We start from the raw sequence: 25,942 nt of genomic DNA, 5'->3' as shown, positions 1-25,942 counted from the left end.
AAAAAAATTGTATCACATACCTGAATCATAAAATCATTTTCTTCTTGGACCTCACAAATACACCGAACTATTTCAAAGTCAAAGTTATCTTCTCCATCAGGATCATCATCTGGATTAGTGGTCACATCAATATCATGGCTACAGTCTTCATCACTCCAGAGAAAACTCTCTGAGGAAGATTCACTCACATTATCTTCTGTGGCATATGTATAAAAAAATGACAATTGCTTAGTAAATGTTCTTTAGATGAAGAAGTGAATATTTGTTATACTACAACTCTATTAATATAATAAAACTTTAAAATTCTGTATCACTTTGCAATTAAAAAAGTTCTTTATTCATGTCCTGGCTGTGTGACTTTGGGCAAGTCACTTAATCCCAATTGCCTCAGCAAAAAGAGAGAGAGAGAGAGAGAGAGAGAGAGAGAGAGAGAGAGAGAGAGAGAGAAAGAAAAAAAGAAAGAAAGAAAGAACTTTATGTACATTTTCTCACATATTATCTACAAACCAGCTCTATAAAAGCATCTATTATGCACAAAGCACTTTATATGTACTTACTTTGATTCTCACAACAATCTTGTAAAGCAGGTGCTATTATGATCCCAAAAGAAAAGGAAAAGGCAATTCTAAAATATGTAGAGAACTAAGGCAAATTTATAAAAATACAAGTCATTCCCCAATTGAAGGCAAATTTATAAAAATACAAGTCATTCCCCAATTGATAAATAGGCAAAGGATATGAACAATTTTCAGACGAGGAATTTAAAGCCATCCTCATTTCAGATGAGGAAATTGAAGTCATATGAAAAATACTCAAAATCATTACTGATTAAAGAAATGAAAATTAAAACAACTCTGTGTACTACCTCACATGTATCAGATTGGCCAAGGTTACAAGATGACAATAAATGTTGGAGGGATGTGGGAAAAGTGGAATACTGATACATTGTTGATGAAGTTGTGAAACGATCTAATCACTCTGGAGAGCAATTTAGAACTGTGTCCAAAGGGTTCTCAAACTCTGCATACCCTTTGGTCCAGCAGTATCTCTACTGGGTCTATATCCCAAGGAAATCATAAAGAAGAGAAAAGGACCCACATGTGCAAAAGTATTTGTAGCAGCCTCTTTTGTGGTAGCAAAAAATTGGAAATTGAGTGGATGCCCTTCAGTTGGGGAAGGGCTAAATAAATTATAGCATATGAAAGTAACAGAATATTGTCCCATTGCTATATAAATAATGACAAGGTGGCTGATTTCAGAAAAGCCTAGAAAGTCTTACAGGAACTGATGTCAAGTGAAGTACCAAGTGAACACTATACACAGTAACAACAAAATTATGTGATGACCAACTATGCTAGATTTAGCTCTTCTCAGCAAAACAGTGATCCAGACAAATTACAATAGACTTGGGATGGAAAATGCTGTCCATATCCAGAGAGGCAACTATGGAGAATGAATGCAGAAGGAAGCATATCTCAACTATTTGGGGGGAGATTACTTTTTTTTCTTCTGGTTTTATCTCGTTTGTTCTGATTTTTCTTTCACAACATGACAAATATGGAAATATGTTTAAAATAATTGGACATATATATAACCTGTATCAGATTGACTGCTGTCTTGGGAAGAGGGAAGGGTAGAGGGGAGAGAGAAAAAATTTGGAACTCAAAATTTTACAAAAATGAATGTTGAAAACTATCTTTACATGTAATTGGAATAAATAAAAACTAGATTTTAAAAAAAGAAAGTGAGGTAGATAGAAGTTAAGCAACTTGCCCAGAGTTACAAAGCTAGTCTAATTTCTGAGGACAAATTTGAACTCGGGTCTTAGGTCAGCATTCCACTGCATCAACTAACTGACTATAAAATAAAAGTATCTACTGTTGAGATATCTCCCCATCTGTACCATAAACAATGAAGTAGTAACAACACTAAATGTGTATGCACTAAGTGATAGAGCAGTCAAATTCCTAGAGAAGATTTTAAGCCAGTTACAGGAAAAAGTTGACAGCAAAATTGGAAAAACTATTGGAAAAAATATCCCCATTTTATAGATGAAGAAAACTAAGATTCAGAAAGGTAAAACAAAATACTCATGATCACACAAAATATCCCCATTTTATAAATGAAGAAAACTAAGATTCAGAATGATCACACAGCTAGTGAGCTGGTCTCTAACTACAAGCACACACGTCCATAGTACCACAAAAAAATAATCTTTTTCTCTTGACTCCAATTTTTTCTGCCTACCTCACTACCATCCTATTGGATTCTGTTCACACTGAAGTTTTGAAAATCTGAATTATGAAAAAATTTTAAAATCATGGTTTTAAATACAGATATGAGATGAAAGTCATTATATAACTGAACACTATAAAAGAGCTACAGATGAAGAAATGCCCACTGATTTTTAGTGACCATACTTCCTGCCAAGAACATAGACAATCAAAGAGTGACTGTATTTTTTTTTTGCTTTATCTTTAATCGGTTTTTATTCCATGTTTGCCAGTAAATTTCCCTAAATATCGCAGACTTTCCACTTTCACAGTGCAAAGAGATTTTCCTTCTTTCTTTTTTCTTTTGTGAGGCAGTTGCAGTTAAGTGACCTGCCCAGGATCACACAGTTAGAAGGTGTTAAGTGTCTAAGGCTGGATTTGAACTCAGGTCTTTCTAACTCTAAGGTCAGTGTTCTATTCACGGTGCCATCTAGCTGCCTCTTCTTCCTTTTAAAAAAAGTTTTGTTGATGTATATCATTTTTATACCAAAGTTATTTCTAGAATATACCATTTCCTCCAAACCTCCAGTCTTCCCAATATGACAAAGAAAAAAAAATCTTAAACCCATATTAAACAAAACAAATTTCTGCCACCTCCGAGTATGCAATGTTCTAAACTCACAGTTCCCCATATCTCCCACCAAAGAATCATTCCCTTAATACATTTTTTTAAAAGGTGACAGACACCTGCTTATGTTCTATATTTCCCATAAGGCAAAGGGAAGCTTAGATATTTTTATAAATATGCAGAAGGATAAGACAGCCATCAGGTGTAGTCTCCTTTGCTTTTATTCCTAAGAGGCTTTCATTTTCTCTTTTGTTATCCCTGAAAGGACTTGTATGAACAACCCTAAAGAGTTGTATTTTCAGCTGATAAATGGTTTAGAAGTCCATATAATTATAAAGAATTTATATTCTTTGTTCAAGTCACAGAACCTACATGAATTTATCAATCTCAAGCTGTGGCTTCCTCAGGAAATCTTCCTGGCATTTTCTAGATCTCATCTTATGTAAGCTTGCTTGGATAGAAGAGAAAAATTTAACCACTTGTTGTTCTACTGCCCAAATTTGGTACGTAAACAAACAATATCATATGGCCTCTATCGCCTTTGGCAAAAAGTTTCAATGCAAATAAAGTAAGGATAAATTCAGTTAACCAGGGGTGGAATAATTACCAGAAGCAGAATGGAGAGGGAAAGAAAATAATTTCATAGGATTGACCTATTTTAAAGGAATCCCTATCAAAAATTTCCTTCCATTTTCTAAAATAAAGCCATGACATTAATTTGTTATTGGGGTATAACCAAACCAACTAAATTAAGCACACAGTCACCAATTTTAGTCTTGTTACATTATAAAATCACATGATCTCAGAATTAAAAGGATTCACCTTGCTAAAAAATGGACAAAACTGTTCTAGAATTATCTACTACAGAGGGTTCAACCAACTCCCAATAAAGCTTCTTACTTCTTTTAAAGAAATAAGCTCTCTCGGGCAAAGGCCGAGATATGACAGGAAGTCAGCAAAGTTCTCTCCCAAAGTCCTCCAAATACCTTTAAATAATGGATCTAAATAAATTTTACATTAAAAAGATGGAGTGGAACAATTTTCCAGCCAAAGAATTTAGAAGGTCAATATGAAAAGTCTGTTGTATCAGGGTGGGACCGGAATGCAGTTGCAGCATGGCCATGGCCAACATATCCCAGCCCCAGCAAACCAGGGTCAGGCATGGGGCCTAATTAGCAGCAATTGCAATGACAGCAGTAATGGTGGCTTCCAGAGGTATCAGCCACAGACAATCAAAATTGTGGTGCTGGCTCATAGTCCTAAGGTGAATATGAACATTAGCATACTAGAACTTACAGCCATAGTTCCAGGGCAAAAAAAAGTGTTTGTGGTCACTCACAAAACATAGGGCAGAAGAGTAGTAAATACATTTCTCCCTGGATCAAAGGTCCTCAAACTATAGCCCACAGGCCAAATGCAGCAACTGAGGACGTTTCTCCCCCTTACCCAGGGCTATGAAGTTTCTTTATTTAAAGACCCACAAAACAAAGTTTTTGTTTTTACTATAGTCCGGCCCTCCAACAATCTGAGGGACAGTGAACTGGCCCCCTATTTAAAAAGTTTGAGGACCCCTGCCTTGGATCATAACACCTTGGAAGAACTGAAAATGTACAGATCCCTAGAACTTTGAAAATAGTAGCACAAATTATTAATGCATTTGTGAACTGATCCAATCATTCTGGAGAACAATTTGGAACTCTCTTGGGGATAGCCCAAAGGACTATCAAACTGTGCATACCCTTTGATCCAGCAGTGTTTCCATTAGGCTTACATCCCAAAGAGATCCTAAAGGAAGGAAAAAAGATCTACTTGTGCAACAAAGTTTGTAGCAGCCCTTTGTGTATTGGCAAGAGACTGGTAACTGAGTGGATGCCCAGCAGCCACTGGGGAATGGTTATAGATGAATGTAATAGATGAATAATATATATGAATGTAATGATCTATAAGAAATGATGAGTAGGCTGATATTTAAGACACCTGGAAAGGCTTAGATGAATTGATGCTGAATAAAGTGAGTAGAACCAAGAGAACATGAACGTAGTAACAACAGGATTATGTGATGATCAACTGTGATGGACTTGGCTCTTCTCAACAATGCACTATTTCAAGGCAATGGATTTGGGATAGAAAATGTCATTCGCATGCAGAAGGAGAACTAGAGATTGAATGTAGATCAAAGCATAATATTTTCACCTTTTTTCTTGTCTGTCTGTTTTCTCATGGTTTTCCCCTTTTGATCTGATTTTTCTTTCACAAAATGGCAAATGTTGAAATGTTTAAAAGGATTGCACATATTTAATCTATATCAGATTACTTGCTATCTAAGGGAAGGGGAAGGGAAGGGAGGGAGAGAAAAAACTTTGGAACACAGAAGTTTTACAAAAATGAATGTGGAAAACTATCTTTACGTGTATTCAGAAAAACAAAATACTATTAAGGGAAAAAAAGACAGAAACTCAAAACAAAGAAAAGAAAATTGTTGCTTGGAACCTGAAAGCTTGGGACAATGTACTCTCCACCCTGGAAGCAGAGCCTACTTTAACAAAAAATTAATAGCCTGGGAAAGTGAGTAAACCACAGGGAAAAAATTCTGATAATAGAAAGTTACTATGGTGACAGGGAGTTCAAAACACAAACTCAGAAGAAGATAACAAAGTCAAAGCTTCTAGATCCAAAGCCTCCAAGAAAAATAAGATTTTTTTTCAGGCCATGGAAGAGCTCAAAACAGACTCTGCAAATCAAGTAAGAAAGACAGAGGAAAAATTGGGAAGAGAAACGAGAGTAATACAAAAGGAAATACAAAAAGTTAAGGAGGAGATAAATACCTTAAAAATCAAAATTGGCCAAATGGGAAAGGATTTACAAAAAGCTCACTGAGGAAAATAATTCCTTAAAAATTAGAATTGAGCAAGTGGAAGCTAATGACTTTATGAGAAATCAAGAAAGAATAAAACAAAACCATACGAAACAATAAAAAACAATGTGAAACATTTCACTGGAAAAACAACTGGTCTGGAAAACAGATCCAGGAAACTTAATTTTAAAATTATTGGTCTATCTGAAAGCCATGATTTAAAAAAGAGAGAGAGAGAAAGAGAGAGAGAGAGAGAGAGCCCACATATTACCTTTCAAGAAATTATCAAGGAGAACTATCCTGATATTCTAGAACCAGAGAATAAGGTGGAAATTGAAAGAATCCATTAATTACCTCCTGAAAGAGGTCCCAAGATAAAACTTCCAGGAATATTACAGGCAAATTCCAGAATGCCCAGATCAAGGAGAAAACATTGCAAGCAGCCAGGAAGAAACAATTCAAGTATAGTGGAGCCACAGTCAGGAGAACACAAGATTTAGAAGCTTCTACATTAAAAGATTGGAGGCTTTTGAATATAATAGTTTGGATAGCAGTAGACTTAGGGTTACAACCAAGAATCAGCTACCCAGCAAAATCGAGGGTAATCATTCAGGAGAAAAGGTGGCCATTCATTGAAACAAAGGACTTTCAAATATTCATGATGAAAAGAGCAGAACTAAATAAAAAATGTGATTTTCAAAAACCGGACTCAGGAAAGGGAAATCATAAGGAACTAAATAAGGTTAATAGCCCTATATTCCTATATGGAAGGATGATATTTGTAACTCATAAAAGCTTTCTCATTATTAGGGCAGTTAGAAGGAATACATAATAGACAGAGGGCATAGGTGTGAACTGAAGATAGCATAAATTATCTGCCCTAAAAGGGACAAGAAAAAACTTTTACAATAGAGAGGAAAGGGGGAGTGGAAAGAGAGTGAGTGAATCCTATTCTAATCTTGCAGGAAAGTAGGAGGAGAAGGGAATAGGAGAAGGTGGAGAGAAGAGAGGACATCTTGAGGGAAAAGATAGTCAAAAGCAAAACACTTCTAAGGAGGGACAGGGTAAAAGGAGAGGGGGGAAAGGGAGAGAAAGGGAGAGAGAATAGAATAGAACAAATGGTGGGGAGAAGGGTACAATTAGCAATAGTAATTGTGAAAAGAATTTTGAAGCAAACTTCTCTGATGATGGCCTCATTTCTCAAATGTATAGGGAACTGAGTCAAATTGATTTAAAAAAAAAAAAAGACCCATTCCCAATTGATAAATGATCAAAAGATATGAATTATGCCCAAATTATGCTATAAAATCATGCATTTCTTTTGACCTAACAATATCACTACTAGACATATATCTCAAAAGAAATTTTACTTAAAAGTATATCTAAGTACAAAAATGGTTTTTTAGCAGTTCTTTTCTCAGGACAAAGAACCAGAAATTGAGGGGATGCCTATCAATTGAGGCATAGCTAAATAAACTGTATTATGTAATTATGATGAAATACTATTGTTCTGTAAGAAATGATGAGCAAGTTTCTCTGAGAAAAACCTAGAAAGTCCTCTATGAGCTCATGCAAAGGGAACTGTACTATGTACAGAATAATAGCAATGTTGTGGGATGATCAGTTGTGAATAACTTTTCTATTCTCAGCTATATAATGATCCAAAACTACTCTGAAGAACTTATAGTGAAATAAGAAATAATTACATCTGAATACAAATTGAAGCATGCTTTTTTCCTTGATTTCTCTTGAAGATTTTTCGGGGGTAGAGATTTATAGGATTTTTTGCAACATGACTTATGAAAATGTTTGCATAACTTTACATGTGCCTTCTCAACGGAATGGGAGAGGAAAGGAAGGGAGAGAATCTGGAACTCGAAGTTTTAAAAACAAATATAAAAGAATGGTTTTACATCTAACTAGAAAAAACAGTATCAAAAAAAGTAAATAAAAATAAGCTCTAACTTTGGCTCAGAGTGTTTGAGTTCTCTATTGGGGTAAGAATACCCCTTTATTTCATATTTCTAAGCCAAATGAATAGGACACACATACTCATTCTTACCAGGAATTGTTCCTCTTTCTCGGTGATTTCCAGAATCAGAGCTATGAACTGATGTACTCAGGGGAGTACCAGATTTACTTGAGGAACTACACCTGGTAACAGCAAATGGCTTGGGAGGTGAACACTCTTGGGAAACATCACTAGCATCTTCACTGCAAGAGTATTCTGTAAGCAAGACAAGATCAGGAATGAATGATGCTACATGGACATATAGCATTCTACTGAATTTAAATAAGCACCAGGTACACTGCACAATTTGTGAACTACAGAATTTTATGGTACAAACCTCAGCTACCTAGAAAGATTTTTTTTTCAAAATATTTCTATTAGCCTTTTTGCACATAATAAAAGATCAGTCCTCTTTAAGTAGCTAAACCTGCCTGAGAATGACTCCCCATAGCTTTAATAATATGAGATCCCTCAAAAGCCAGCCCTTTCTTTATGCACAAACCTAATTAGTAAACAAAAGGTGCAATATGTAGACATTTTGGTTACCATTTTTATGTCAACATAAATCTAGATCAACTGATAATAATTCACAATTATTATCCAAGTCTCAGAACTAATGGAGACAAATCTCATTCAGTCTGGACTCTATAACCAGAATTAAAGACTACTTCAACATTCAGCTGTGTTTGGACAGTGTTTAGGGAAGGGGTGAAATTCACTTCTTCTAAACTCATTTTTTATCAGATCACAGCAATCCAAAATTGGGGCAAAGACAGAATGCCTCTTCACCCCCGCACAAATTAGGCAGCAAATCCACTCCCTTATTCCGCACCCATGTTTAATTACAAACAAGTTTTCCACAAAGGAAAAATATTACCAGGCTTAGATTTCTTTTTCTTTTTCTTTTTTTTCTTCGACTTTAATCTTACAAATTCTCTGAACTTCTTTTCTTTGTTCTTTTCCTTGTCTTTTACAGCTAGGAGAGAAAAAAGTTTTTTAGCATTATTTTAAATCTGACAAGTCTTTCAGTTTTTTCTTCTCTGATTTCTGGTTCTTATTCTTTTTCCCTAATGCTGTTAAGAGCAGCAGCATCCTTTCTTATCACCTGAATTTGCAGCCTTGCTATCAACTCTCAAATTACTCATTCACCCCATATATATATATATACTCCTCTGCCAAATCTTGAAATTTCTTTTCCCACAACATTACTTTCCCCCTTTCTCCACTCACACAAGCAAGTTCAGACACTATTACCTCTCAAACACACGATTGAAATAGCTGTCTTCAAACTAGCTCCTATTCCCATAAATTTCAGTGGCTCCCCATTACCTCAACAATTAAATATAAACTTTTTAATTTAATGGTCTTTATAATTTGGCCTCCTTCTATCTTTCCAGGCCCCTTAGATATTTTTCTACTATACACACTCTTAAAGCCCCGATAGACTGGCCTACCTGCTCTTCCTCATACCTAAAGCTTCTTTTATATCCATATCTTTGCACTTACTGCCCCCAAGTCCAAAAACTTCTTTCTCTTAAATTCTGCCTCTCAGAATCACTGGCTTCCTTTTAAAACTCAGCTCAAGCACCATCTCTGGCAGGAGATATGCATCTTTCTCAGATGTGCCTCTCCCCTCCCATTCCTGCTCCCTTCCAATCCCAATACCTACTTTCACCTCATAGTGACTTCCCCTAGAAAACTATCTTCCAATTACTGTGGAATATATTGTGTATATATACTGATTTATGTACATCATGACTACTTGATTAAAATGTAAATTTCCTGAGGACAGAAATCATTTTTTACTTTTTTTAATGTACTTGGTGTTTATTTTTAGCACAATACCTGACACATAGTAAGCATTTAATAAATGTTATTTTGTTATAATAAAATGTTATATTTTTAATTAATATGCAAACCTAAATAACAGCAATGAAAATCAGGCCTTCCTGTTGTATTAATAAAAACCTTATATTTCTAATCAGTAGTCCTAGCTTATTCTTGAGCTAAATTTTTAAATTTTTTTTAATGATTTAGAAGAATGATATGCCACAGTCCTGCACTAGAACATCTCTTCTAATCATAATAATAAATGTTTTCTATACATTTCAAAGTGTTACAATGACTCCTGGCTTGTTAGGTTTCTTTTTTTAAAATATTTTCTTTTTTTTCTTTATTTTTTATTTTGTTCATTTGAGTATTTTGCCCATCCAATGCCTCTGACTATTCAGATTTTCCTTGCACAGAATTCTGTATCATATTTCTGATAATTCTATTTCTTTTCTGCGATAACTATACATCTTGTTCATTTTTAATTTTGGTAATCTGACTTTTTATAAAAGTTTAGCTAATTTTGTTAGGTTTTTTGGGGGGTTGTTAGCTTCTTTTTTCTTTAAAAAAAAACTCCTTTTTCTTTGATTTTATAAATCTTTTTTCATATCTATTTCTCCTCTAAAAAAAGAATAAAAATTTTAATGAGCTTTCCTTACAATAATCTCATGAGGCAAACAGTACAAATATCACCCTCTCTGTTCTCTAAAGAATATACTGACAACCAATGAGAGAAGGCAAGTGATTTGTTTGAGATTGCAAAATTAGTAAATAATTGTTCCATCTGCACCACTGATTCAGGTCACATATCCAAAGATTTCAGATTAGAAGGTACTTCAGGAGACCATTTAGTCCACCCCCCATTAGTTCTGAGTTCTAAAGTCTTAATCTTCATGTCTTCTAAGAGCTGCCCCTTTCCCTCCCTTTCATATGCCCCCATGCTCAGCCTCTGCCATCTTCAGGTCTAGAAGACTAAAGATCTCAAGACTCATTCATTTAATGCTATAAGGTGAGTGTGTGCTACAGCCATGAACCAAACTGAGATCTTTGTTCTTCATCCCAAACACTGTGTCCTAAAAATCAAGAAAAGGCAACATCGTCATCAACTGAACAACAACAATGCCATTCATGACCAATCCCTTCCCAGCTACCTTTCCAGACTTCTCATGCCTCATACCCCACTATTCTTCAATCTTTTATCTTTTCCATCTAGTGATTCTCGTTTGCTTGCTGTTCCTTAAACAAAACAAGAGATCCCAAGACTAGAGAACTCTTCTCTCTCAACTCCAGGCATTTTCTCTGTCATATCTGGAATGCTCTTTCTCCTCATTGCCACCTTCTGGCTTCTTTCAAAATCTCACAGCTTAAATCCTACCTTTTATGGGTAGGTTCCTAAACTCTGAAATTTAGTGCTTTCCTTCTATTGATTATTTCCCATTTATCCTGCATATAGCTGTTTTGTACATAATTGTTTGCATATTATCTCTTCTAATTGGCCTATGAGCTCCTCAAGGATGGAAACTGTTTTTGCATTTTTTTCGTATCCTCAACACTTAGCACAATATTTGACATTCTGTAGATGCTTAGTACATTTTACTGATTGAGGGGACTTAAAATTGCCAGACAATTGCCAATTTTCTTGTGTCATAAATATATTTCAATTAATTTAAGCACAAAGTCATTTACAGTATTTTGTCTACTATCTATGCCTAGGTCATTCTCTACAACAGGAAGCTAGCTTAGGAAAAAATCTAGTTTACATTTCACAACTCTTAATACCTGAAGAAAACAATAACAGGACCAGCCTAAATCTTCCCTCCAGAAGTACTGCCTAACCTAGACCTAACATCAAATCCTAAATGAGGGGATAGACCAGAAGAATGAGCTAACAACCACCAAAAAAAAAAAAAAAAAAAACAATCCCACTTTATAGAACTATTATAGTGGCAGAAAAGCTCAAAACATGAATCCAAAATTAGAGAATGTCTCTAAATATTTACAAGCAAAACTTCATAGAAAAACCTAGGTTGGGCAAAAATTTAATTAGAATTACTGGAAGAAATGAGCCAAGTATTTTTTTTTTTAATAGTTTAAAATGTCTTTACAAATGAAAGAAAGCAGCACTTGAGGAAAATTTTGGAAAAGAAATGAGAGCTATGGAAGAAAAAAAAGGATTTAATTAATAGTGTGGCATAAGAATAACATTCTGTAAAAATTAAGAATGGCTCAAAAAGAAGCAAAAGAGTTTATGAAATAATAAGGAAGATTTACAAAATCAGAAGTCTGAATATATAAGAAAAAAAGCAAGATACCTCACAGCAAAAACAACTAACCTGGAAAACAGATCAAGGAGAAAAAATTTAATAATTACTGGATTCCACTTTCCTGCCTCATTCCAAAGAATGGAAATCCCAGCTCAGTCACAGCAAGCACAGCAGCAAGTTAAAGCGGGGGTAGAAAAGGAGGAATACCTTTCTGTCCTCCTATTTTAGACTCCCTTGATATGACTAGGAATATTATTTACATTATTCTGTTTCATTCTGTCCTTTTCAGTTTTAGCTGCCAATGGTGATGGTGATCCCCACTGAACTCAGAAGCTGCGGCCATGGCAACTTTGAAGTCAGGATTCTAGGTGAGATGTTGTGGTCAGCCCAGAAGAGAAGTCCCAAAAAGCTAAGGTAATCAGAGATTGAAGCCCAAGAGGGGTTTTGACCCTTGGAATTGAGCCTGAAATTTATAGGAACTGAACTAAACTGATTGTACATTTGTTTTATACCTTGGCAATAAATATTTCTTTGCTAAGGCTAAAGTGACTGCCAGTGGTTAAAGGGAGCTAGGGTACAGGGAAGTAGCACCTTCCTCCCCCCCCCTCCCCACACACACACAAACACTACAAGTCATTTGCCTTGGTATAATTTTGCTAACTTTTCATTTTCATGTAAGGACTGGCACAACTATTTAAGTGCCGATATAGTGATATAGTCTACATGACTGAATTCTGTATATTAAGTTTAATGTAAGAAATCTGGCAAGGGGAGCTAAGTGGTAAAGTACATAAATCGTTGGACCTGAAGTCAGAAGATTCATCTTCCCGAGTTCAAATTGGGTCTTAATTTATTGAACTTCCACATCTGTAAAATGCCCTAGAGAAGAAATTAACAAACCACTCTAGTATCTTTGCCAAGAAAACTGCAAATGGGGTCACAAAGATGGGTACAAATGAAAAGAATGAACAAGAGAAGTCTAGTATGACAATTGGTACTATCTTGTAGAAATATTTACATTGTTCTTTTAGCATTTAAATTGGCCTAGACTATTTGCATTTTGTGAAAACAAAATATCCAACATCTTAAGATAAAAATGCCTATACTTAAAATCCACAAGTAGCTGCCTTGGTACTTCTCTAACTGCTCTAACTTTTTTGTCCTGATAAGTGTGAAATTCCATTTGGTTTACTCGGGAAGAAGCACAGATCTGTGAATATGTAAAACTTGTTATTTGGGAATAAACAAAACTTTAGTTTGTACATGTGGAATTGTATATATAATCATAAAACATTGGCTGTTCTGAGACTTGAGTATCTCACACTAGAGAAGCAAGTGAATGGAAATTATTTCTGTCTCTCCAGAGACCACTAGAGAACCATTTTGAATTTGGGACAAGGACTTGTTGTTAATCAAAATGAACTCATTCTTATTTTCTGAGGACATCAACTTTCAAACAAAGCTAAATATATAATGGGATCTTACAAGCATGCTAAAAAAAAGACCTAACATGGAGATGCCCTACTTCCCTGAATCCCCTATTATGTCTTTTAACCAAGTAGATGATTCCAGGGTTGGAGCAATGATTACCTTTACAGCCAGGATTCTAGGTGTGAAGCTGTAGTCTGACAAGAAAGCCCTGATAAGCCAGGGTGCCTGGGATTAGAATCGAAATAGGTTTTTAAACTTGGAACTGGGATTGTGCTTTATAATAAAAAAAAAAAAAAAAAAAAAAACCAAGGCAAGCTATTTATATATTTGATTTAGTTTCTTTGAAGTAAACATGTATTTGTCAAAGCTAAAGAAAAAAAAAATCCATTATCATGACCTAAAAAAAGAACCTAGGTATCATATTCCAAGAAATCTTAAAACTGCCCAGATCTTTACCAAAAGGAGACAGTAGAAACTGAAATAATCTACTAGCCATCTCCTGGAAAAAAAAAAATCTCCAAATTAAAACTCACTCATCAAATTAAAACTCATCAAATTAAAAAACATCACAGCCAAAGCTTACAGGATAAAGAAAAATACCAAATAGCAGCCAAAAAGAATGAATTCATGGAACAATACACCAGATTATACATGATTTGGCATCCACCACAACAACAGAATACAGAAATCTAGAAGGCAAAAGATACAGATTTGTAGCTACAGATAACTTTCCCAGAAAAACTGAGTACAATACCACATGGAGGGGAAAAAAAAACACCTGACCTTTAATGAAATAGAACACTTTGAAGCATTCCTGATGAAAAGTTCAGTTTTGTAGAAATTTTAATGTTAAAACTCAGCAGTTTAAAAGAACATAAAAAGGTAAAAATTAATAAGTTAAACAAAAATAAACTGCTTACATTCTAACATGGGGAGATGGTACATGTGCTAAGAACCTAGTCATCAGGAACATAGGCATGTCTAATTGGACAGAAGGCCTGGAAGTGGTTCTGTTAAGTCTGGATGATCTTAAGACAAGAGTGGAAAGGGAGAGGAAGAGAAACAGGGGAGGGACAGAAAAAGGAAAGGGAAGATTAGGAAAATTATCTCAAATCATCAGAGTGCACAAGTAGACAACTATACAAACAAGGAGGAGAAGGGAATACCTTTTACTTGAACTTTACCTATCCTCATCTGAATTGATTAAAGAAGAAAATATAATACATCTTTCAAGGGGAGAATTCTGAGAAGATGGCAGAGTAGATCAATGAATTTAAAGCCTCCAGATTTCCCCCACAAACAGAAAAAAATTTGTACTTCAGGGAAAATATAGACTGGTGAAAAATCAAGAAGAGTTGGGGCAGAACAGGAGTCCTCCTCTTAGAATGCAAGAAGATAGGAAGAAAAACTTCAGGTTGGGATTAACCACTGTGAAGGGCAAACACCTCCAGGTTAGCTCCCCTTCAACACCAAGTGGGGCACCCTGGAGCTAACTGGGTTTGGCTGGACCTCAGCAGGAACCACCGAGAAGTTCACCTTCAGAACAGCCTGGGAGCAGGAAAGTTTTGAGTCTCAACCTTGGCTGATTAGGAATGCCAGGCCTCCTGTGCTGCAGAGACTCAGCTATGGAACCCAGCACATCCAGTGAAGTACAGAGGCAGTGGGGCAGGGATACTGCTGGCTGCAGGCACTTGCAGGGGCAAACTCTTGTTTTGAGGTCCAAGGTCAGAGAGGAGAGCTGAAGTGAAGCTAAAAGCACCACCACCCCCATATGATTAGAGGTGCTTGCACTAATACTTCTCATTTAAAAAAAAAAAAAAACTTAACAGGCAAAGTAAAGAAAACCCAACCATAGAAACTTATTATGGTAATAAAGAAGACTAGGGTTCATCTTCAGAGATGAACACTGGAGTAAAAAAAGCTTCTTCCACCCGAAGACTAATGTTAAATGGCTATCTGCCCAGAGGGAATTTATAGAAAAACTCAAAAAAAAAAAAAAATAATTAAAAATAAGACACACTGAGAATAAACTAAGAAAAAAATAAATAAAAACCATCCAAGAAAATCAAGATTATGGGGGAAAAAAGGTTAAACTATTAGAAAAGAAAATAAATACAGAATCTTAAAGAAGAAAATAACTCTTTAAAAATTAGAATTAGGCAAGGTAAAGCCAGTGAAGCTGAGATTAAAAAAAAATAACAAACAGAATATAAAGAATGAATAGAACCCAATGGGAAGTTATTAAATAAATAATGGGGAAAACAATTAAATTATTAAATGATGATTTTGAGATGCGAGAAAAATAGGGGGGAAAGGGAAGAGGGGAAAGAAGGAGGGAAGGTGAGGGAGAAAAAACAATTCAAATACAGCTACATTTAGAATTGCCCAAGACTTATCAGCAGCCACAATAAAAGACCACAGGTCCTAGAATAATATATACAAGCAATCAAAATAACTATGCCTTTGGCCAAAAATATCATAATCAACAAAATAATCTATAATATTGAATGGGGGAAAAAACGGATATTCAGCAGACTTGCAGATTTCCAAGACTTTCTTTAAACCAAACCCAAACTCATTTACATATAGCCCTATATCAAAGATTAATTTCACGGAACTTAGCATGCACAAATTGTTTGTTTTTACATAGAAGGCTGACATCAGCAACTAGGTAGCTCGAAAGAAAGACTGGGGCAGCAATGAGTATAATCTGACTCTAAAAATCAAAACTGTCCAGGAAAATGTAAAAATAGCAATATTTATAGTAATATTATAATTATATAAATGAGATGCAGAGGAAGAATAAACCTGGAGGCATTAGAAACTGAAAATTGAAAAACCTACACATATCAAGAATGGGTTAAGTAAGAAACACTACATATATATCATGAAGGACATAGCACCCTCCAAAATCTATAAAGAAATAAAAAAGTGATGGATGAGCAGAGTAGGAAGCAAAGGATGAAGGAATAAGAGAAGGGAAGGATCCATGGGGGAGGCGAGATTAAATAATAGCAAGGCAAGTTAAGGAACAGAATTAAAGTAGAAGAGTTAGCAGAGATAGGAAAAAATATATATATACACAAATACTACAACAAGGATCAGGAGTAGAATTTATTAGAAAAAAAAAATTTCAGCTGATAACCATTGACCTTAGACTAAGTCAAATTTAAAGATTCAATCAAAAGAGAAATCTACATTATGTCAGCCATACCAATATTGTTTTGGATGCATGTTTACACATGGATAAATGTGGTGTGTGTATATATATATATATATATATAATATATATATATATATATGTGTGTCTGAGTATATGTAGATATGTATTCATGTTGCTTTAGGGATGAGTATAAATAGATATATGTATATGTGTGTAGGTCAATGGGTGGGTGTAAGTATGTGTGTGTATGTGTATCCATATTTGGATATATAGATATATCTGTGCTTAAGTATAGCCTGCTATGGAGAGGGGGGAGAAAGGAATGAAAGGAGGGAAAAAAGATTAAAATTTTTTTTAAAAAGTGCAGTAGAGAACAAAAGAACAACCTACAAGGAAGCAAAGAAAAGATGGACACTTATAAATATAATTTCTTTTACCATTACATATCCTTTCTTGACCTGGAAATTTATTGTTATATATTTTAAATCCTCCCTGATGTTTTGCTGGGCACATGACAATGTTAAGTTTTATCTTCCTTTTCTATCTTTCTTTAATAAACATGATTTTTTTTTAAAAAAATGAAAAAATACATCTTACTAAGTAAGAAAATAGGAGAGAAAGAGGTAAAGAGAGATTTATAGGACAGATTAAGGGAAGTATAAATTCTAAGCAGATATACAAAAATATTTATAGCTCTTTCTAGGTTGTAAAAGACTGAGAATCTGAGGGGCTGCCCATAAATTAGGGAATGGATAAACAAAATCTAGTATATAAATGTGATGGAATAATAATGTACTATTCTTATCAGCATAATGATCAATCAGGATTCCAGAAGATTAATGATAAAATACGCTATCTAATTACTTACTGATAAGGGATATGAAGGTCTTAGAATGCAGAATAAAACAAATATCGTGGAAATGGTTAATGTGGAAATTTGTTTTGATTAACTACATATTTTTAAAGAGTTGGATTTTGATATACAAATCAAATATTTGAACATTAAAAAAAATAAAATGAATCCGATTTTGAGCTGGCAGGGAATCTAGAGTTCATTTTATAGATAAAGAAATAAGACCCAGAGAAGTTAATTATGTATTCAAAATCCCATATGTACCTTGAAGGAGAACCTGGATTCAAACCTGACCTCCTGACTCCAAAGCTCTTTCCACTACACCATCCTGAGCCACCTGCTTTCAATGGTCATTCATTCTTCATGGTAATGGGTGCTCATAATTTCTACTCAGTAACTTGCAAATATGTCCCACTATATATAAGTGGATTTACTGAAAAACTCATTTCTATAAAGGTCTTCCTACCTCCAGCTACAAAGCCAGAAAGTATGAGTCACAGATATGAATTTTATTGACAAGTCACTTTCTCCTGATGAAAGCCTCAATGTCCAAAAAAGACTGTAGTCCTTTTTCATGACTACATCTGTCACTAAAAATAAATAAATAAAGCTATTTCAGTTTCCTACTTTAATCTATAAATTTTATCTTGCTCTACACCAACAAATACAGATCAGAGTTGCTAGATCATGAAGCAAAATCTTCTAAGTTAAAACAGAGTCAGAAGAGAGATACCAGAAAGACAAATATTGGCCTGAAAAGAACTGCTGTTACTCCCAACACAATCATTCCATGAGAGTTTATAATCTTTGTAAATCTAAACACCACTTGGAAAGATCTGCAATCTTTACCAAATGGTAACCAATACTATCATATGAAGATAGTATTTCATAACTTGTTATCTGTGTTCATAAGGTTGAGAATCATAATGTTTTTTAATTAAGTTAGTTAAAATGAATCAGCAATGCCAAATGTGAGCCATAGAATTCACTTAGCAACCTGGAAAAAATATAAGCTGTGTTTCAAGTATAACCTCCTTAAAACCAGGAAACACAATACAATCTATGTCATTAATATGCTAGAAACAAAGTCTCAAAGAAGAAGAGAAATAAGACATCTATCAGGGAGCCCAACCTATATATTGTTTTCATTCTAAAATTTATTTTTAAAAGCTAATCTATTTCTCCATTATAACCTGATTATCCAAGTTAATGACAGCCAAAAGGTTTCAGTACCTCTGAACAAAATTTTAGAATTGAACAAAATGATGAACTAAGGAACCATGTACTAACTCAATGAACTTAGTATCAAACAATATGCTCTTTCACATTATAAAGTCCCCTGAGAAATAAAAATATCTAAATTCTAACAAGAAATGATGAGGTTCCCATGTATAATATGCTCTATTGAGTCCAGCTGAAAAATAAAATGTTACAACACCACTTTTATGGCCTGAAAGAGAGAACCTTCCTTCCAAAGTGGCTCAATTAGAGTAAGAGCCCATTCTTGGTAATAGGACATCTGCCAGAATAAATAACTCCTCATATATAAGAATTCATATAAAGTACTTTACAGCAGAAATGAATTATTAATATTTATTTTGTAAATAGAGAAGCTGTAATTAAAATATGTATTGCTTTAACTTTGCTATTTAACATCCCGGGAACAGTGGAATCATCTGTGAAGTCACAAATACTCGATCCCAATTCCTACCATTGGAAGAAAATGAAATCCTACCCAACCTACATAGTCAAGCTCAAATGTTAACATCGCCATGAATCCTTCCCTGACCTCAGCCCCTTAATAAATGATCTTTGCTCACATCATACAAACAGCATGTGGTAAAATAGCATATGGTTTATACTTTTCTAATACAATTAAATTCTATTTTCCACTACAATCATGTGTTGTACAACCCTATGGCTATGGAAATGTGTCAATTATCTTTCTATCTTTACTAGCATTAAATACAGGCCCAGAATATAGTATACAATTAATAAGTATATGGTAAACTGCTAAAGTGAACCTTTAAAGCCTTGATTTAATCAATATTATAGAAATAAGCATAAGTTAACATAAGTAACCTGTGATGACCGCTTTAGCACCCTGGATACCTCAGAATCAGCCGGCGTCAGGATAAGCAAAAGTCCTTGGTCTTTATTCTTGGTCTTTAGAGGTAGGAGAGAATTGGGTGGACACAGAACCTCCTCTACCTTCCTCCTTCCTCTCCTGCCCAGAAGTGACTCTGGCTAGTCTTACTCAACTCCCTAGTCCCTCCTACAATTCTCTGTATACACCAATTATGGAGCCAGCACAGAATAGTGGGAAGGGCCATTTTCCAAGCATGTGCTCATAGAGGATTATCCAATCGGTAGTTAGCCTTAAGTGCTTGTTGTCTGACCTCAGGGCATGAACTCAAGAGTTTCAGTCCTTTAAGCTAACCAAAAACAATACTAAAGAAAAAACAAAATCTTTACTATGCTAAAGGACTTGTGGTGAAAAATGCTATCTATTTCCAGAGAAAAGACTGATAAACTCTAAGGGAATATGAGTTAGTACATGGTTCCTTAGTTCATCATTTTGTTCAGTTCTAAAATTTTGTTCAGAGGTACAAGAACCTTTTGGTTGTCATTAACTTGGATCATCAGGTTATAATGGAGAAATAGATTAACTTTTAAAAATAAATTTTGGAATGAAAACAATATATATGTTGGGCTCCCTGTTAGATGTCTTATAGCTTATATGGAAATAGATTTTGGATGACTTCACATGTATAATAGGTAACATATTATTTGACCTCTCAATGAACTGCAGAGGGCTGGAGGGAAAGAGAGAATTTGAAACTTAAATTTTTTAAAATGAATGACTATTGGGGGAAGAGCAGTGAGAACACTGTAACCAAGTAGGTATAATGATCATGTAACAGGATCACACAATAATCAAAAAAGGAAAGGGCTACAGAATATAATGTCAAAAAGAAAGAGTCATTTTACCATAGATTCAATTTTCAACCTGCAAATAAGAAACCAACTTTCCATGAACCAGGAGCTATGATAAAAGGCCCTACTATGGTTAGAATAGCCTAAGCCTGATCTTATTTGTAAGGCTTAATAAGAATTTGCATACATTTACCAAAAAAAAAAAAAAAAAAAAATAGGAAAGAAACAGACCAGCTGAGCTCAGGTCCCTGCACCCTGCCCCAGTGGTGGAAATTCTATCATTAAAATGCATTCCTTGAAGTAACCAAAACAAAATATACTTTAAGCTATTTTGAGTAATTGATATAGAGTTAATTTGATTTATCAGATTAGTCATTCCCTTGAGCAAAGTAAACAGAAATTTTGAACTGGGAAGAAAGATAATTTAAGGCATTAATTGACAGCACAGGGGGATGCCTAGGAGGCAAGAAGAGGGATTGAGAAGGAAGGCAAAGTGATTCTTTTTGTACAGCAAAATAATGTTTTGGTCATGTATACTTATTGTGTATCTAAGTTATATTTTAATATATTTAACATCTACTGGTCATCCTGCCATCTAGGGGAGGGGGTGGGGTGGGGGGGTAAGAGGTGAAAAATTGGAACAAGAGGTTTGGCAATTGTTAATGCTGTAAAGTTACCCATGTATATATCCTGTAAATAAAAGGCTATTAAATAAAAAAAAAAAAAAAAAAAGAGAAGGAAGGCAAAGAATGAAGGGGAGAGGAGAAGAGAGAGACAGGAAAAGATAACGAAGTGTGTCAGTTAAAAGTACACAACCATCCAGGTTTCTTCAGGGATAAGCCATCTTCTTGGCTGATCAATGTGGAACTTTAATTCCTATGTCCAGAAGAGCACCAGAACTTCAGTAGGGAGGGAAAAAAAAAAAAAAAAAAAAAGAAAGAAAAAAAAACTTGGAGATGTCACTATGTTGCAGCAAAAAGAACACCAGGTTGGCAGCCAGGAAATCTGAATCCTACTCTAATCTCTGACATGAGCTTTCCAGGTGACCTTCATTGGGTAAGTGATTTCCCCTTATTGGACCTCATCTGCAAAATGAGTACACTAAACTATATGACTTCTAAGGTCCCTTCCCTCCCCTTCCAACTCTGAGATTCTATGATTCTTCCAATTTGTGATTATCCTACCAATGAGGTGTGAACTTACATGAATGAAGGTGTTGCTTCCACTTGGCTGCTGATCTCTCCTTTCCTTCCAGGCTGCAAAGATCCCTGTTCTCCACCTGAGTGGGAATGGGAGAGATCAGGCTGTACCCTAACCAGGGGGAAGTCCAGAGGCCTAGTGTGGCCTACTTAGCACTGACCCCTTTGTCCAAGGAAACAAAATAAAATACATCTTGGTTTTAAAACATTTTTTTTCTGAAAGTGTTTGATAATACAATATAGCTCAATGTAGTGAAAGAGGCATCTCAGTCTCAGCTCCTGGTCTACTTATTTCAAGTATCATTTAATATTTTATATTCCTTCATAATGAAAGAAACTTTATGATCTTTATATTTCCTTGGAATGAGATGTAAACTTTATGCAATGTTTTAATAATGAAAATCAAATAATTCTCCTTTGTTTGAACAAAATAACACAAGATAGTATAGAAGACAAGGCTTAACTTTCCTGGGATAGCTGTCACATATTAGATAGATACAAAACAAACTGAGTAATCATTTTACAAATATACATACACCTCATTGGTCTGAATATAGCCCATATCTCTAAAATGAAATCTCTTTGAAAAGGAAAAGAAATATATTTATTTATGTACACAATAAAAAACGACACAGATTATAGACCAGACTGGATTTTTCATATTGAATTAAGGGGGAAAAAGTACAATTCCATTCTAAAGTCAAGGAGGATATATGCTATTTTCTCCAAGATGAGAATTCCCTAACTGCATAGTGGATAATAAGACCTGTTTTTCTACAGTCACTGTAATTTGGGTTACAAGACCAACGTATAAGATCAGAGTTAATAAATATGTACTTTTACTGCTGTAGAATCATAGAATCTTACAGTTTATTAATGAATGAATCAGTTCTTTTTATAATAGTTCAATTTAACAAAAAGTATCTACAATGACAGACAGCACTACCTCTGCCATAAGAGGCCTGGTTACCTCAAGTGACAGAAAAAATGCTGGACCACAAAGCAATCCCTCTCCACACTTAGAAAGTCTTCCTCATTTTGAGCTAAAATTCTATCATAACTTTTACCTTCCTATAACCTCTAGGATTACACAAAACAAATGTGTTCCCTCTTCCCAAGGAGAGCTCTTCAATTACTTCTTGAAGACATCTACCATGCCCTACTCCACAATCTTCTTTTCAAGAAGACTAACTACATGATCACTACTTTCAAATATTAACTAGAAGTTAATTTGTCATCTCTCTTTCAAAGGTAGAGGAAGTTCTATAATATGTAAATTATACTTGAATATGTAATATTTTCCAAGGGGAGGAAGCAAACTTGCAAGGGTAAAGAGATATCTAACCTTCTCCAATCCACAAGAAAAGAATAATTTAACTGTTTTCACCCTAAAGGCACTACAAGTTATCCCCATTGACCTAAAGGGGTAGGGCAGTGAGACATTTCCCAATAGGCCCCATTAGGACCAGAGAATGCTAACAGGCCCAGAGAAATCTGAGCATTAACTCTCTTCTAGGAGGGAACATATCATCTCTCATTCTTCCAATGAAAAGTTTTCTAATACAGGGACAAAGAAAGAAGGATAGTCTACTCTTGGGTTGTGATTTTCCAAGATTTAGAACGTTCTGAGCACAATACTATTGCCTTCCCACAGCCCACCCTACCCAAAAGAATAGTCCTTGTTGCTTATCTGTTAGGATGCCAAATAGTCTGGTGAGATTTAGTATCATCGTCCTTTATAGCTTACTCAATATGCTGCTGGCTTTATACTATTGTCATTTGGGTGGGCTCCCTTAAGTATCTGTTAACAGTAGAAAAAGCATTGGCTTTGATATCAGAAAGCTTAAGCTTGCATCCCCATCTCTGACATTAACAACTTTTGTGACATTAGGCAATTGCCAATCTCTTTGGTCCTTAGTTTCCTCATTTTTCAAAGGAAGGAGTTAACTTTGATGACTTCTAAGATCCCGTCTGGGGCAGATCCATGGCATTCTTGAGTTTAAAAGCCACTACAGGTGGTCTTCCCTGCCCCTCCAATTTGCTAACCTAGTCTAAGAAAGATTTAATTGTCATTGCTTCTTATAAATGAAGTCTAGAACCAGATTCTTCAGTACAGGAGCAAAGCAGTTTTGATCCAGAATAACTTCCCTCCTTCCTTCCAGATGCACACCCCCCCAAAAAAAAAAAAGTTACTTTTGTTACTCATTTCTGAATCTTTCTGATAAAAGTAAAATTATCTTTCAAAAAAATTACCTATTCACAAGGCTAGAGCTTTTAGTGCTCTCCTTTGACTGAAAACATGTTGCCTCTTACCCTCTTTAACCTCTAAGTTGCCATATTCACCTTATTTCATTGTCTAAGGTGGGAAAGTCTGTAGGAAAAGTCAGCAAACCAAGGAGTTTTTCCCAAAAATCTAAGGTATCTTCTTTTTCACAAACAACCTTTTCACCAATGAGATATGCATTCACTGCTGATCTACATTTACATCTAGCATGGACTGAAGTAGGAGGAAGAGAACTGAGCAAAAAACAAACAAACAAACAAACAAACCCAAAACTTTAAAAATAAAGAGCATACCTCATTTTACACAGGGGAAATGAAGACCAAGGAGGAAGAGAGAGTGGGGAGACATGAGGAGTCGGGAGGCTTCTACAATTGTGTCATTTAGAATGCATTTCCTTGTAGTATATGTCTGTTTTGAAAAGTTTGGGGAGAAGCCTCCAGATGGACAATTTCATTAAGGAAAAAAACTCCTTCCCAGTATACTAGTAAAAATTAGCATTTTGTTAGTCACTCACAGTCTTAGAGAATCATCATGAAGAGAGTAAGTTTAAGTAACTTGCACATAATTTTACAACTATTATGTGTCAGAAGAATCTGAACTCACTTCTTTCTGATTCCAAAGTCAGCTTTCCAACCACTATTGATGTGGGTGATGGTAGATACCAGATGACGGCAGGCACTAAAAGTTGGAGTTCAGTCATGTGAAAAATTCACAATAACCATTCTTTTTGGCAAAGATAGATATGTTTCAGAAAACAGGTTACAGGAATGATAAATATGAAATAAAGTTGGGAGAACATAGAAAAATAATTAATGATGTAAGCCATAAGTAACCATAAGTAAATTTTATAGGGAAAATTTAACCTCAGGGACATGACTGAGATTTTTGACAGAACATGGCAAGATGAGGCTGCCCAAGACCCCTACATGAGATGGGCCTCAAGGGTTTGACATAACTTGGATTTCTGACTGTATGAACTCTCCAGAATGTGGGACCACAAAGCAAAACTGATTTCAATCAGTACCTTCTCCCTGTCTGCCCTAGGGATCTAAACTTCAGTTTCTCTCTAATACACCCACCATTCAGGATCTCATCATTTCCCGCTTATTTAATTTGTTAAAGAAATCTTTTGAAAAGTGAGTTGGGGTCCCTAAACAGAAGGGGATCTAACCAATCAATGCTGAAATTTTAGGGGCCAAATTCTGGGACTAAGTTATGTCCAGACACAAGGCCTCATCATCATGCAATGCTACCTATGCTGAAAACAGTATAAAACTGATGGTACTACAAATAAAATGAGAATGAGTTGTTACCCTTCCTTTCAAAAATGCAATTAACATAATTCAGCAAATGATCTTTTTAAACTGATATATACTTATATGTAAGTGAATTTTTCAGCTTACAATAATGATAAAAGCCAGAAATAAATCTGAAGCTATCTTTAAACAAATTTAAAAAAGTTTAAACCAAAAAGTCAGATAATGCTAACAAACTGAAAACTAATCCAAATGCTTACATATCCAGGAGATAAGGTATTTAGAAATTCTATTAGGACCCCAAGACCCAAGCAACAGTTAAAGAAGCTGAAGCTGATTTGATCTGACTCAAAGCATAGAGATCAGGGTAGGGAAAGTAAACAAGAAAAAAGTAGTGGGAAGAAGATGAAAGTAAGACAAAAGAAAAAGCAACCAAGACAGAGCAGCCCCACCAGGCTTAGAAAATCCCTTCCACCACCACCATACTACACCCCAAGGAGGCACTGCCCCTGCTATTTCTAAAGTGTTAAGGAACTTATACAGGCTGTCAGGGAACCGCAATTGAGTCCTCTATACTAGAGAGAGAGAGAGAGAGAGATTGAGAGAGAGAGAGAGAGAGAGAGAGAGAGAGAGAGTGTTGACTAGAGAACTCTAAAATAGTTGGTAGCTTATTTCAGATACAACAATATTGTCAGAGAATTTTGTTTACAGCAATTCCAGTGAAATAAAGGCATTTTAGGACATCTCAGTAAAATTATCAATGAAATCTGAGCAACAGTCTCAGAGTTGCTTCTTCCTCATCCTAATAGTTCCTGTAGCAGTTGAAAGATGATGGAAGCAGAGAAGACACTCTTTTCAGCAAAGAGGCTCATAGCATTGTGTAGGAAAAGCTTCAAGAAGGATTTACAACAAACAGAAATGCATCTAATTGCCTAATTTGTATGTTAGGCACTGTGCTAGGCTGGGAAGCATATAGCCTGCCAAAAGGTTTAAACTAAGGTTGACAGGGGATTTCTCAA

The 25,942-nt window shown here is 35.2% G+C and overlaps 1 protein-coding gene across 4 annotated transcripts in view; it reads right to left on the bottom strand.

Moving 5' to 3' along the window:
* The window catches only part of PHF20 (PHD finger protein 20), a 132,644-nt gene that overhangs the window by 27,039 nt on the left and 79,663 nt on the right, over positions 1 to 25,942 (bottom strand). For all 4 annotated transcript variants that reach the window (XM_031953920.1, XM_031953919.1, XM_031953922.1 and 1 more), the window contains 3 exons: positions 8,584 to 8,682; positions 7,758 to 7,922; positions 21 to 196 (listed from right to left, as the gene is read on the bottom strand). In XM_031953920.1, the coding sequence (XP_031809780.1) occupies positions 21 to 196; positions 7,758 to 7,922; positions 8,584 to 8,682 (440 nt within the window). The remainder of the gene's footprint in view (positions 1 to 20; positions 197 to 7,757; positions 7,923 to 8,583; positions 8,683 to 25,942) is intronic.

This window comes from Sarcophilus harrisii, chromosome 2 (genome assembly GCF_902635505.1).
Source record: "Sarcophilus harrisii chromosome 2, mSarHar1.11, whole genome shotgun sequence".
Classification (NCBI taxonomy): Eukaryota; Metazoa; Chordata; class Mammalia; order Dasyuromorphia; family Dasyuridae; genus Sarcophilus; species Sarcophilus harrisii.
Note: the sequence above shows the minus strand (reverse complement) of the source record. Positions and strands in the feature narration are given on the sequence as shown.